Raw genomic sequence first — 15,147 nt, forward strand, 5'->3', positions numbered from 1 at the left:
CGTTTCGGGCCTAGACCCGAAACGTCAGCCTTCCTGCTCCTCTGATGCTGCTTGTCCTGCTGTGTTCACCCAGCTCTACACCTTGTTATCTCAGATTCTCCAGCATCTGCAGTTTCTACTATCTGAGAGACCTTGGAGTTTATTTTAAAGTTGGAACAATAGAAGCAGCATGGGTGCGGCCAGCTCTCAGATCAGACTTTCGTGTTTGTTTTTTTAGTTTTTGGGTTTTGTTTTAACATCAGAAGCCTTTGGACTTTCAAAAGAGTTGGAATCTTCAGTGGAATGTCTCCTAGCTGCTATTCTCTCTGAATCTTCTTGATGTTTTTTCCCTCCTGGATTGAAGAATCATATGAGAATCTGCCTTTTGGCCAAGGGGCATGTTTATGGGATGTTACTGTATTGAAACAGTTAATTAGTAATAGGTACTTTATCTATTATTCAGTCAAGTTTTCCAACAGTTAAGTTATTCTAATTCCTCTTTCTTCTGTTGCATTTTAACTATAGTATTTAAATAAATTGGGTTTTGCTTAAAGCCGAGTAGCTTGCCTCTAGAACATGACACCATATTTACCTTTAAAATAACAGCAAGTTAGGGTCTAGGCTACCTTCTTAAAATATATTGAGGGGATCTGATCTGGTCCATAACACACCAAAAAAAAGTATCTAACCTTTTCTCTTTGACAGTGGTGACATGTTATTGCACTGGACGTGTATAAATTCAGATGATGTTTGTGAAAGAATAGTCTATAATGCATTTATTGAAGACACTGGGGCTTTAAACTACAATACTTGCTTTTGCACTGAAAGAGCTAATTTTAAGCAAGAACAATTCTTCAAATACAGGCTTCCAAGGTTTCAGATTTTGTTATTTTACCTTCTGCTCATAAATACAGAAATGTGACTAAATTCTGTTATTTTGCCATGAAATTATCAAACATGTGATAAAGATGTTACGTACTCTTGTCCTCATTTACTCAGTTCGGCAAATGCATGAATGAATGACCTTGAAAAATACTTACATGTTGAAACCATGGAAAAATACGCCCCTTAGGACGATAATGACTGTCAACTATGCTCAGTAGCGTCTCCACCACCATTGATATCCAGTGTTCTGTTGGTAAAATATCAGCCCCGATCTACATAGACAACAAATGACATTGTGACCAGTGGACTGAAAAAAAAGCACAATATGACATGACCCTTCCTTCATTTCTCTGAATCTTTCAATCAACATCAGTTGTGCTGAGACCAGCACATGAAACATGTGGTAAATTTTCTGCGTAAGAGACTTTAAGTCTTTCTCCTGTGCAAGATTAATGAAAAGCACATTATCTTTTAACAGAATGGTTTAGTTGCTTGTCAGCTTGAATGAACAGGTTTTCATTGGACTACAGCTTCAGCTACATTTCTCACTCCGCTCTATCCGGTCCCTGTCCATTCATTATAAAGGCACATGATTGTCGTGTTTGTAGACTATAGGCAGAAATGCTTCATTGGATTTAGGAGTGGGACCAAGGGGCAGCGGAGGGTTCACTGCACTATATTTGCCACAGAACATGGGCACAATCCCTCCCCAAACAGATGGTTATGTGCAAAACAAGCAGAACATGAAAACAGCTAGCAAAACAGAACATGGCATAAACCTACTTCTGGTGCGTCATGAGCGTCCGACGGTAGGCTGCTCTCGTACTTAGCAACAGTCACAGCCAATCCACTCAAAGCGAGGATGGAATTTCCCTGCACAACAGGGCTGTCCCTGTTAAACCAAACACAGTATTTCAACCTGCTACCATCATATAGCAGCAGTCAAAGAAAATTCACAAAACAACACAGTCATCGTGAATCAATATTCGAGTCATTCTTTAGAAAGAGAAGCTGGGGACAGTGCGCTGCTGTTGACTGGCACGTTACTCTTTCATCTCTGGCACTATCATTTGTATTCAACCACAGAAAAGGATTGAATGCGTCTTCACTAAGAGTTCCATGTGAACGAGGTAGTGATGGTTTATGCTTAAGTCACTGCTAATTATGAACTCACTCAGACTGCATAATCAGAAGTCACACGATATCTCCAGCCTCTGCTTCACCTAGCGAGGGAGCAGCTCTCTGAAAGCTCGTGATTGCAAATAAACCTGGCCGCATGTGACTTCTGACTTGGTCCACACCAGTATTTCCACATCAGAGAGCACAGGAACAGCTGAGATTTTATCTTGCAGCATGGGATGAGGGTTAAGACATGCTGTTCCAATAGAAAGCATTCTGTAGCAGGGATTTGGGGCTTGTTCCATGTTGAACAAAGTTGCTCAAAGTAGAAATACATGAATGTAATCATCCACCCACATATTAGAACTGATAGGTAGATATTCCTGTGTTGCTTATATCAACGCGATTCAATAATTTAATCAAAACCTTCCTGAGTAATCAAGTCATTCCAATTGTGCACATTAATTGTAATTATAGAAGTTTGAACACACGCACCAACAGATTCAAGAACAGCTTCTTCCCTGCCATTATTAGACAGCTGAATGGATTCTCTAACTTCAAATGATGCTGGTCTTAATAATGCTGATTTTGCTATGCGTACCTCCTGTGCAACTGTAACCTTATGCCTCACACTGTCTCAACACCTATGAACTGTACGAAGCAAAAACAGAAGTTGCTGGAAATGCTCAGCAGGTCTGGCAACATCCGTGGAGAGAAATCAGAGTTAACATTCGAGGGTCAGTGACCCTTCCTCAGTTTGGAAGATGCTGCCAGACCTGCTGAGTTTTTCCAGCAACTCCTGTTTTTGTTTCTGATTTTACAGCATCCGCAGTTCTTTCGGTTTCTATGATCTCTGCGTCCTTGTTTGTTATGACCTGCCTGTACTGCTCACAAAACAAAGCTTTTCACTGTACTTAGGTATATGTGACTACAATAAGTCAAATCCTGCTACCAGGATTATTCTCTTCTCCAAACAAATTCCTCATTTCACACGCTCATTCTCACTGACGATTGAAAAGAAATCGACAACAAAATTCCAAGTAAGCAATCAGAAAGTGAAAAAAAAGTGTCTTAAATTTAAGTCTAATTCCTTTTATCAATTCTATCTTTCTAAAAATTGGGGTGGTCTTCTTGGCCTCATTTTATTTTTGCAGAAATATTTGCTTCACAAGAAGCTGAGCGCTCTGTGGAAAGTAAACTTACAAAAGGAGCAATATGAAAGAAAACAAGAATTCTGCAGGATGCAGCAGGGGCGAAACAATGAAAACATCACTTACTTTGAAGCTGATTTAACTACATCAGTCAGCAGGTCCCTGACCCTGTTAAAGAGGAACAATAGGGTTAAGATAATATATATCTACTGACAATGCATTACTTACAGAACTAACAAAAGCATTCTTTAAAATTACAGTGACTTTCTTTCTTCTTTTCACAATTGTATTGTGATCAATTAACTGAGTTTTGGGCTGATGCTGATCTTCAAAATGGTACAATTCTTGATGTTGTGCAAACAAACATACAAGAACATCTTGTTTAGTTGTCTTCCCATGTTTCACATAGAGATCACACAGCGCACACAAAAAATTGATGGCCCTTCGTAGACCATTGAACAGACAGCTATGAAACGTTTGGATGGACATAAGGTAAAAGGTACGTATAACCAGAAAATGGCCCCAAGTGCTTAAAAACCTACAGTAAACATGACTTGATCGTATTATGGATAACAGCATCCTCAGAACTAATTCACCCCACACTGTATTTGTTTCCACTAAATTTACACTTCGGGTCACCGGACTTGAAACCTTAACTCGGATTTTTCTCCACAAACGCTGCCAGACTTACTGAGCTTTTCCAGCAATGGCTGTTTTTTGTTTCTGAATTACAGCATCTGCAGTGCTTTTCGTTTTTATTTTGCACTTCCTTGTTCAACATGTTTGTGTAAAAAATGCAAATAATTTAAAGGCATATTAATTTGGGAATTCTACAAGAAAAACTGCAATCTAATTATAAAGTGGCAAATTAGTATTGCGGTCTAATAGTCAAAACGAACATATAAATGTGCTTTTGAATTCTACCTACCAGAGCCAGGAAATAAACTTTTTGTACTGCAGCTCTTCAGGATCATCTTTCCCATGCTTCTGTTGCATCTCCAGCTCAGCTTGTCTCCCCTGTAGACAAAGACATCAATCAACCATACCATCCCACAATGAAACTATTAGCAATCAGTGATTGCAGACAGGAGGAAACTGTGCATCAGTTGACACAGAGAGAGGCAGAATAAATTTAAAAGCAGGCAAGTGCTTCAAAAAGAAACCAGCATGTGGCAATTTCCTATAACCCTCCTTTCTTATACATGTGCCATTTGCCCAGTTGGAAATAAAAGGAACACAACCTGCTTGTTAATTTCAACCTGTGCCAAATCCATTCTGTAATCAGCAACATGGAGGCGGACAAAAGACTTGGCAACTGCTTTTCTGAGTATAACTCAGCGCAGGTATCATACTTCAGCTTGGAATCATTCTGATGGTCCAGTTCCAGCCTGGAACCCAAGTTTTACTTTCTTCAACTTGGAGCTCAGGGGATGACAAATGAAGGCTACGTATATCCCCCAAGGCAGTACAATAGAATTAAGAGCAGAATTAAATCAGCTTCCACTCTTTGGCACTAAAAAACCTGTTTCTTCATGTTCTAATGCACTTGACATAGTGAAAACACCTGGATTTCATGATGTTTCAATCAAGCTAACATGATAATATTGGGAGACAAGAACACTCAGTTAATCAGTGGTACAATTTTCCTTGAATTAGAGAAGGAATACTGAATGTTACTTTTTTTTTTGAAAGGTTAATTGCTGGACTTTGCTTGGCAACTGTGTAAAGTGAAGCCTTATCCAAATCACTTTTTTGCACCAAAATTTAAATTACAGACAACCATGTCACCTTTACTGAAACATAAGCATCTGTTTGTCATCTGAAAGTTAGATAGATTTAAATCTATTTCATGTGAAGCTTTGCTTTAAAAGCAAAACACAGCTGTAATTTATTTTAAATAGACAAACAGGGTACTCAATCATAAGGGATAACAAGGTGCAGGGCTGGATGAACACAGCAGGCCAAGCAGCATCATAAGAGCAGGAAGGCTGACGTTTCGAGCCTAGACCTTTCATCAGAAAACTCTGATACAATTTTAACCCCACTGCGAAGCCTCCTCTGACTCAATCATAAGGGATGTCTTTCAAATCCTTTTGAAGAAATGAACACTGTAGTTCAGAGCAATCAAGACTTGACAACATTAAAAAGGAATCAAGAACCACGGACAATTACAATGTAGCCTTGGCCTCCTACATAAAAACATTTCGACCTTCAAACCTCCTCCACCATCAGGCATGATCATATTAAAGGGGCCGAATGGCCCATTCCTGCTCCTATTTTCTGTGTTTCAATGCTTCTAACCACTCTCAGCAGAAAATAAACAAGCTCTTTTTGCAGCAGGCTGTGTATGTGAAAGAGAGAATCCATAGATTGATCCAACAGCAAAATCTGACCCAAATTTGTTGAACCATTTCCCCAACTCATCAAAATTGACTCAAAACAGTAAATTAAGCAAAGTAAGCACAAACAAAATACAGCGAGAACATCTGATGCAGTGGTTAGTTATTTAGTTATAAAATAGTATAGTCCACAGACTAGCCTGACATTATATTAAAGTTAAATGTGACTGTGGTGAACAGTACCAGAACAATTTTCAGATGGCTCCTCTTTACTGTCTCTAAGAGTCTAATCTTAAAACCAGATTAGAATATATGAATCAAACTACAAAAGCGTTCAACCTGATGGATAAACACTTGAATGCAGTTGCCCACTTCAACCACAATGTCAAATATTCAGGTTCCTTGGTTGGCAACAAATCAAGCATAATTACAGCAATTCGCTTTATGTTGCTGTACATAATTAGCAAGAGAGCCCTCAATTTTTTTCCTCATTTATTGTTACCTTGCTGCCAAAATGACAAGTACGAACACAATATGATACAGGTCACAACGTAGAACCTTTAGCTAAGCAAATAATTCACCAAAAGCTTGCTACTTCTTGTCATAGAGCAAGAAAATAGACCCTTTGGTCCAACTGATCCATGCCAACAGTGTTTTCCCAAAGTAAACTAGTCCCATTTGGCTGTGTTTAGCTCATATCCCTCTCTTTCCTATTCCTGTACCTGTTCAAATGTCTTTTAAATGTTTTAACTGTACATGCATCCACCACTTCCTCTGGCAGTTCATTCCATCTATATCCCACCCTCTGAGTGAAAAAGTTTCCCCTCTGGCCTCTTTTAAATCTTTCTCCTCTCATCTTAAACCTATGCCCTCTAGTTTTGAACTCCCCTACCCTAGGGAAAAAGACCTTTGCTATTCATCTTATCTGATGATTTTATAAACCTCTATAAGGTCACCTCTCAACCTCCTCTGTTCCAGTCAAAAAAAAAATCCTAGTCTATCCAGCCTCTCCTTATAACTCAAACCCTCTGGTTCTGATAAAATCCTTGTAAATCTTTTCTGTACTCTCTCCAATTTAATAATATCCTGCCGATAGCAGGGTGACCAGAACTGTGCACAGTGCTCCAAAAGCGGCCTCACCAACCTCCCGTACAACCTGAACATGCAGATAGGTTCCCCAATTATTGAGATATGGTTTCATATTAAGATGTAGGTGTTATTTTCTCTCTCAATGATTAAAATTGGCAGCATTTATTATTTGGCATAGCAAACCTGGCTCTCAGTGATGTAAACAAATTTTATTATGATGCAAACCATTTGTTTGTCTAGTTGCTACCACAGATTTCTTCAGGTGAACAAAGTAAATGCAGGGCCTCTGCATTAGTTCTACTTCATAGCCTCCAATCAGCCCATCACAAAAAAACTCCACCCTGTAATGGAGTACCACCAGGCATGTTTTTTAATCATATAGAAACTTATCAATTGAACAGAAAAGCAATTCTACACTTCTTTATAAAAGTAAAGAAATTTCCCTTCAAGTTTTCACTTTGAAGAGAGAATAGCTGCAGTATTTGAGTCAAACCACAAAGGATACGTTTCTTCAGAAGTCTGAAGGAGACACTATCCTGAAGGTTCGCTTAAAACTCATTTTCTATGCTTAAATGAAGCAATACCCTAGAAATACTGACTGCCTGCAGCCATATTGATGCACTATATAAAACGTAGTCTTGTGGTTCCTGTATGCACCAAATTCTAGCAACAGAAATCGTCCAGAATTTAATCAAAATTTCACCACTGAAAGAAATGCAGAAATGGCAGAGAAACGAAATGAGTGCACAGTATCTGTTTTTGCTACAGGAGATACCTGAAATCTTCTGAGGAACCAGAGATCTAAGTGGCTTAGGCGAATGAGGAGTTGAAGGAAATTACTGCAAGAAGATTATACTGCAGAAATTAATGGGGCTGAAATCTGATAAATCTCTATTACCTAATTTTCATCCCAGAGTGTTGAAGGATGTGGCTATACAGATGGTCAATCCATTGGTGACTACAGGCGGTTCCTGATTTACAAACACCTGACTTACAAAGGCTCATGTTTAAGACTGTGATCCCATACAGGGGAGAAACTTTAATGATATGACCTGCAAACATTTCCTGTACATATGAATGGCTACTTTATAGTTTCCTGCATCACATTCTGCATTGCGTACGAATGGACCTGTAGACGGACTCAGGAACAGAAACTGTTTGCAACCCAGGGACTGCCTGTAACTTCCAAAATTCTACACTTAACGGAATGATTTCTACAGACTTGAAGGTCACAAATCTCATCCCACTGTTAAAAGGGAGTGAGAAAGAAAACAGGAACTACAGACCTAAACAGAAATTGCTGGAAAAGCTCAGCAGGTCTGGCAGCACCTGTGGAGAGAAATCAGAGTTAACATTTCGGGTCAAGTGACCTTTCCTCAGAACGACAGACCTGTTTGCCTTGCATCAGTAGGAGGGAAAATGCCACAGGTCGATGATACAGGAACAGATTAATAGACATTTAGTTGATTGTGATCTGATTGTGCATAGTCAGCAAGGAATTGCAAATGGGAAATTAATATTTGACTATTTTGGAGTATTTTGTTTTAAGGATGCTACCAAAAAAATAGATCAAGGAGAGCCAATTGTTATTGAATACTTCAATTTTTAGAAATTTGATAAAGTTTTCATTGGAGGTTGGTTAGAAAATTAAAACACATTGCACAGGAGGTAAATGTTTTGGTGTGGTTTAATGATTGGTGAACAGACAGAAAACACAGTTTGGGAATAAATGGGTCATTCTCTCAATGTGTCTGGTGGGGGACCAATCGGTTCAATAACTTAGCCTCAGGTGTTCACAACATAAATCAATGATTTGGATGCAGGAACCAAATACAATACTTCTAAATTTGTGATGATACAAGGATAAGGGAGAACGTGTGAAGCGTAAACGATATTAAGTACCTTCAAGAGAATTTAGACTGCTTTAGTGAATGGTTTAAAAAAAAAATGGCAGGTAGACTGTAACGTGGAAAGATATGAGAAGGTGGAAATCGTAAAGGTGCAAAGGGACCAAAACATCCTTGTCAATAAGTCATTAAGCTACTTGGAAAGCTAATGGAATTTAGCCTTTATCTAAAGAAAATTTAAGGTGTTGCTTTAATTGCATAGGAGCTTGGAGTATTTTGTGCAGAATTGGTCTCCTTACCTCAGGAAAGATATTTTGGCAGGGAGAAAGGGCAATGAAAGTTCACCAGAATATTTTTTTTCCCCCTGGAGGTGGCAGGATGGTCCTCTAAAGAGAGATTGGGAAAATGGGCTTGTCCTCTCTAGAGTTTTGAAAGTGAAAGATGAATGACCGCATTGAAATCTACAAAATACTTAAAAGAGACAAACAGGGTAAATGCAGGAAAGATGTTTACCCTGATTGGTGAGCCTAGTATCAGGGGCACAATGTAAAGAGTAATTAAGGTGTACAGGGGTATAGGGATGGATGGGTTAAGGGCATTGAAATGTTCAATCAGGCATGGAAAGTTAGGTTCGATGGACTGAATGGCCTACTCCTGTTCTTATGTTCCCAGTATGATTCCTCTTCTAGGAAAAGTCACATGAGACTCCAAAAATTAAGTTTACTCCTCTCTCCACAGATTCTCCTGATCTATTGAGTTGCTCCAGCATTTTCCATTTATATTGAAGTTCTCCAGCGTCTGCAGCATTTCCTTTTATTCCAAAATTGATACCTGAAGCATACAGGCAACATTAAAACATGTGTGCAGCTCAGACATGTTGACACATGGATCCACATCTCGGTGTCTCTGAATAGGCAGGCACCTGATCTGCACTCTTCAGGCAAAGTCAACTCCTCTCAGAAGTCCTAACAGACCAACTCTGCAGTAATTTCCCAGGAAATTGGAACTGGAGCTTTTGGGAAAAAGTCCCCAACCTCAAGTTAGAGCGGGACACTTCGAGGACTTGCCCGAAATGTTGGAGGAACAATATCTGCCTTAACTCCTGGTCATCTATAAAGCTGGCACTCCAATCTCACATACTGACCAGCCATTGGACATCTGACCCAACAACTCTCCATGAGACACAGAACTCTTTGATATCATCCAATGCCACCTCCCAATCCTCCATACCATCCAAATGTTAATCCCCACCCTGGGTTTCCAACCCCACTCTGCAACACCAACCCATGCCCCTGGCACCTACCCTCTCACTTGTCATGCTACCCTCTCACCCACACAGCTGTGAAGAAGCCTCATGTATCACAGTCATCCACTTACCTGCAATCCCATCCCCTTTCCCACTCACCTGCCACCCTAGCACCTCATCCACCCAGCACCCTATCCCTTGACTTCCGCACTCCCTGTCCCACTTATACAATTACATTCTCTCAAGATCTATCAAAGTGGCTTTGCAACCTTTAAACATTTTACTTCATGGAATACACAATTACTGACGTGGAAGTGGGACACTGACCCTGCGTTGAATGCCCTTCTAGTTGCTTTCCTACAATGGTGGCATCCATGATAGGCTTAGAAATCTGGTTGAAAAATGCGCTGGTAGGTAACTGGGCAATCTTTAATAGGTACACTGTCAGTCAGATCTGTCTCAATGTGAATTGAAAAATCTAGAACAAAGAAACTTACAGACTATGCTCTGAAAGTCTAATCAAGTAGAATCTAAACTCTGCAGGATGAACAGGACCAAGCCGAACATAACTGATTAGGGATAGTCAACGTGGCTTTGTGTGTGGGAAATCGTGTCTCACGAACTTGAGTGAATTTTTTGAAGAAGTAACAAAGAGGATTGATGAGGACAGAGCAGTGGACGTGATCGATATGGACTTCAGTAAAGCATTCAACAAGGTTCCTTGTGGTAGATGAGTTAGCAAGGTTAGATCACACAGAATAGAGGGTGAACAAGCCAGTTGGATAAAGAACTAGCTCAAAGGTAGAAGACAGAGGGTGGTGGTGGAGGTCTATAGGAGTGAGGTTGGAAAAGCACAGCAGGTCAGACAGCATCTGAGGAGCAGGTAAGTCAACCTTTCGGGCTGAAACCCTTTCTCAGGGCAGTTGGAGGGTTGCTTTTCAGACTGGAGGCCTGTGACCAGCGATGTGCCACAAGGATCAGCGCAGGGTCTACTGCTTTTTGTCATTTACATAAATGATTTGAATGTGAATAAGAGATACGGTTAGTAAGTTTGCAGATAACACCAAAATTCGAGGTGACAGCGAAGAAGTTCATCTCAGAGTACAACAGGAATCTTGATCAAATGGGCCAATGGGCTGAGGAGTGGCAGATGCAGTTTAATTTAGATAAAGATGAGGTGCTGCGTAATAGGAAAAGGGAAATCAGGGCAGGGCTTATACACTTAAATGGTAAGGTCCTGAGAAGTGTTGCTGAACAAAGAGACCTTGAAGTGCAGGTTCATAGTTCCTTGAAAGTGGAGTTGCAGGTAGATAGAATAGTGAAGGAGGTGTTTGGTATGCTTGCCTCTACTGGCCAGTGCATTGAGTATAGGAGTTGGGAGGTCATGTTGCAGCCGTAGAGGACATTGGTGAGGCCACTTTTGGAATATTGCATGCTATTCTAGTCTCCCTGCTACAGGAAGGATGTTGTGAAACTTGAAAGGGCTCAGAAAAGATTTACAAGGATGTTGCCAGGGTTGGAGGATTTGAGCTACAGGGAGAGGCTGAATAGGCTGGGGCTATTTTAAGCTGAGGGGTGACCTTATAGAGATTTATAAAATCATGAAGGGCATAGATAGGGTAGATAGGCAAGGTCTTTTTTCCGTGGTGGGTGAGTCCAAAACTAGAGCGGCACAGATTTAAGGTGAGAGGGGAAAGATCTAAAAAGGGACCGAAGGAGCAACTTTTTCATGCAGAGGGTGGTGCGTGTATGGAATGAGCTGCCAGAGAAAGTGGGGGAGGGTGGTACAATTACAACATTTAAAAGGCACCTGGAAAGGTATATAAATGGGAAGGGTTTAAGAGGGATATGGGCCAAATACTGGCAAATGGGACGAGATTTATTTGGGATATCTAGTCGGCATGGATGAGTCGGACCGAGATAATAACATGGAACAAAAACAAAGTTGCTGAGGAACTTTCTGAGGAAGGGTCACCAGACCCGAAATGTTAATTCTTTTTTTTCTTCACAGATGCCGCCAGACTTGCTGGGCTTTTCCAGCAACTTACAGCATCCGCAGTTCTTTCGATTTTTACGAGATAATAACATGTAGTATATCTCTGTAGCCAAATGAAAATACAATATTAATTCAATAAACACTGCATCTGTAAAAGGAAAAAAAGTGTAAAATTCATGGTGGGAGATTACTGACCATGATTAACAAGAGTTCATATCGAAACTGGAGAAGAATCTAGTAAAGTCTCAAAAAGACTTAATAGTTACCTGCAGAACAGCATGAAATGTTCGCCCCATAAAACCTAGCCACGCTTGGGTCAGTAAAATAGATTTATGCCATTCGGAAGGTTGGATAGGCACCTAGAAGTAAAAAAGATCATTAGAAGAAAGAACACTTCACATTTGTATCACATCAAAATGAAAAATTTCAGATTGTCAGAACAATTATCAGCGATTATCATGCACACAATTGGCCTCTTTGATACTGCAATAAATATTGTCATCTTAGCAGTTTTGATTGCCATCAAATTTATTAATTCATTTGTGAAATGTTCAAGAATACAAAAACACAAATTAATTCATGTCCACTTTTGGTTAGCCTGCCAATGACTCAGGGAAATGTGGGGCATTTTCCAAACGTTTTTGGCTATTCATTTTTGTTGTGAAAACAGAAAGCTTTGCAGATCGGTTTATTTTGGACTCAGAAAAATTCCCACCAAAACACTTGCAATTTCTAAAGGCCCTTGTGTCCCTTGAAGAAGCTTCTATAAAGGTCTGGTTTCCCAGGGGTTGAATACAGCACAAAACCCACACTTCTAGAATAACAAAGGCAATGCTGATCAAAGCCATACACTGTTAGTTCTCAGGTGATTGTGTTGGGTTCTTTGACCATTTCCAGATGAGTTACAGCACGAACCTTTTCCTCTATCCCTTCATCTTTTGTAAAATGATGATAAAGGTGTATGAGTGTGAGAACAGAATGGTAATTAACACAACAGGGAATCCCCCTTGCAGCACGGAAATGATAAGCAGGGGCTGAGAGGAGAGGTGGGTCATAGAGTCACAGCTGTACAGCGCATAAACAAACCCTTTGGTCCAACTCGTCCATGACAACTAGATATCCTAAATAAATCTAGTCCCATTTGCCAGCATTTGGCCCATATCCCGCTAAACCTTTCCTATTCATATACCCATTGAGATGCCTTTTAAATGTTGCAATTGTACCAGCCTCTACCACTTCCTGTGGCAGCTCATTCCATATTCGAGACAAAGAGACTGACATACATATATATTTCATATGCTTTGAAGAGCAGGGCAAGGCTCGAAAATTTATTGATGAGGGCAAAGGTAAGATGCACTGAAAAGGCTGCCTGTATCTAGGGTGAATAAGTTGTCTACTCTAGATGGCTTGCATTCCCGGAAGTTGAGATTGGATAGCAAAATCTTCCCAACTTCCCTAGATACAGGACAGAAAGCAGGCGACTGGGTAGTAGGAAATCGAACACCTTTGTTCGAGCAAAGTAGTAAGAATATTCCAAGTAACTACGGCCAAGTCAGTTTAATATCAGTGCTGGGTAAGATTTTAAAAGCAATAATAAAGGGGAAACATTAACAAATTCCTGGGAATGATTTGAATTAATTAATTAAAGAGAGGCTGTATGGATTTGTAAGGGACAGATCTCACATTTGCCTAATCTGAATGAAATTTCTGAAGAAGTAATAGAGAAGGTTGAAAGAGTCAGTGTAATGGATTCAGAGATAGTAGGAACTGCAGATGCTGGAGAATCTGAGATAACAAGGTGTAGAGCTGGAGGAACACAGCAGGCCAAGCAGCATCTGAGGAGCAGGAAGGCTGATGTTTCGGGTCTGGACCCTTCTTCAGAATGTTCTGCATGTGGATTTTAAAGAAGTTTTTGACACATTTCCAAATTAATGACATTGGAAAACAGAGTGAAACTTCAACATTTGCTGGTATACTAAACTTGCAGATGAGGCAAACTGTGGGGGATACAGTTGACTGCAACAGGACATAGATAGGGATGTAGAATGAGCAGCTATGTTGCTAATGGAAAAGAACAAGATGGTGCATTTGGGAGAAGGTATGGGGAAAAACAATATAGACACAATGAAACAGTTCTAAAGAATGAGCAAGAGGGATGTTGAGGGATGTTACATGCACAGAGCTTTGAAGGTGGTAGGTCATTTTGAGAGAATAGTTATCAAAGTATTGGTTATCGGGAGCTTCGTAATTTGCAGTATGACTACAAAAGCACAGAGGTGATGCTGATCCCTGATCAAGTTCTGGTTAGGTCACAACAATAGTACTACATCCAGTTCTAGTCACCACAGAAGGTGCAGAAGAGTTTTACCAAAATGCTTCCAAGGTTAAGAAATTTTAGCTACAAGATTAGGTTGAAGCAGCCAGGCTTATTTTCTTTGGAGAAAACAGGATAATCCGGAGATCTGACAGAACTGTACAAGATTATGAGAGATGTGGTTAAGGTGGACAAAGAATAAACTGTTCTCCTTCCGTGATGGTTCAAGGACTAGAGAGCACAGATTTTATGTTTTGTGTAAGAGGTACTGGGTGATATGAGGAAGAACGGGTTTCTAAACACAGAGAGTGATAATGATCCACAAATCACTACTTACAAAATGTTAGCGGCAGAAATGTTGAATGGCCTCAAAGGGAAACTGAATTGGTGCCTGCGCAAAGTATAGCTGATGGCTATGAGAATAAAGTTGGGGATGAGACTGCGGGGTTTCTCTACAAAGAGCCGGCACAGAATTGATGAGCCTTCTGTGCTATAATGACTAAGACGTTCTTAAACAGGGTTTCTCCTGAAATTTTGATAGCTTCTCCCAATGGGACGACTTCTGAAATTCCAGGGAGATTTTTCTTGCACGCTGCCTTGAACCATTCTGGAAATTTCTGCTCTCAAGCCATGGAGTTCAGAAGGGCGTAAATGGTTCAGAACATGCTGGAAAACTCATTGACTCATTTCAAGACAGAAACCTCAACTGACAATTTGCTGGTGGTTGCTTAAGTTACATCATGTTCTTTGTTAATTCAGTCTAATTTTGAATTTATCCCACAAGCAGGTAATAATTTTGAATTACTGGTTCAAATTTAGACCATTTTGCTGCTTTTATTTTGTGATTCCATTTTAGTAACATAGCTGCTTTTGTGAATATAACTCAGTTACCATTCAATACAACTCAGTTCCCAAGTAACTGCATGAAAAATTAAGCAATTAAGGAGCAAGCAATTCAAATAAATCAATCTACTTCCTCTGTTCTAATTGTGTCAACATCACAGAGTAATATCCATATTTTGTCAACATTTCTATGAGTAGAACTGGCTAAACTGGGCACATCCTGCAGAGATAGTAGTCCTGATTATAGAAACCTGCAAAGGGAAATCATCTGAAGATGGGTCTTGAACCTAATCTCTGAAAGAGAGAGCTGTTTCATTGGAGTTGTAACATTTTATACGA

At 40.0% G+C, this 15,147-nt stretch overlaps 1 protein-coding gene across 1 annotated transcript in view; it reads right to left on the minus strand.

The window, feature by feature from the left end:
• Positions 1 to 15,147, minus strand: part of focad (focadhesin) — a 187,727-nt gene that overhangs the window by 72,457 nt on the left and 100,123 nt on the right. Inside the window, exons 15-19 of the mRNA XM_048619555.1 lie at positions 11,918 to 12,010; positions 4,063 to 4,151; positions 3,261 to 3,302; positions 1,648 to 1,756; positions 1,020 to 1,136 (exon numbers count right to left, since the gene is read on the minus strand). Of these exons, the coding sequence (XP_048475512.1) occupies positions 1,020 to 1,136; positions 1,648 to 1,756; positions 3,261 to 3,302; positions 4,063 to 4,151; positions 11,918 to 12,010 (450 nt within the window). The remainder of the gene's footprint in view (positions 1 to 1,019; positions 1,137 to 1,647; positions 1,757 to 3,260; positions 3,303 to 4,062; positions 4,152 to 11,917; positions 12,011 to 15,147) is intronic.

The sequence above is a fragment of the Rhincodon typus genome, chromosome 3, assembly GCF_021869965.1.
Source record: "Rhincodon typus isolate 14 chromosome 3, sRhiTyp1.1, whole genome shotgun sequence".
Lineage (NCBI taxonomy): Eukaryota > Metazoa > Chordata > Chondrichthyes > Orectolobiformes > Rhincodontidae > Rhincodon > Rhincodon typus.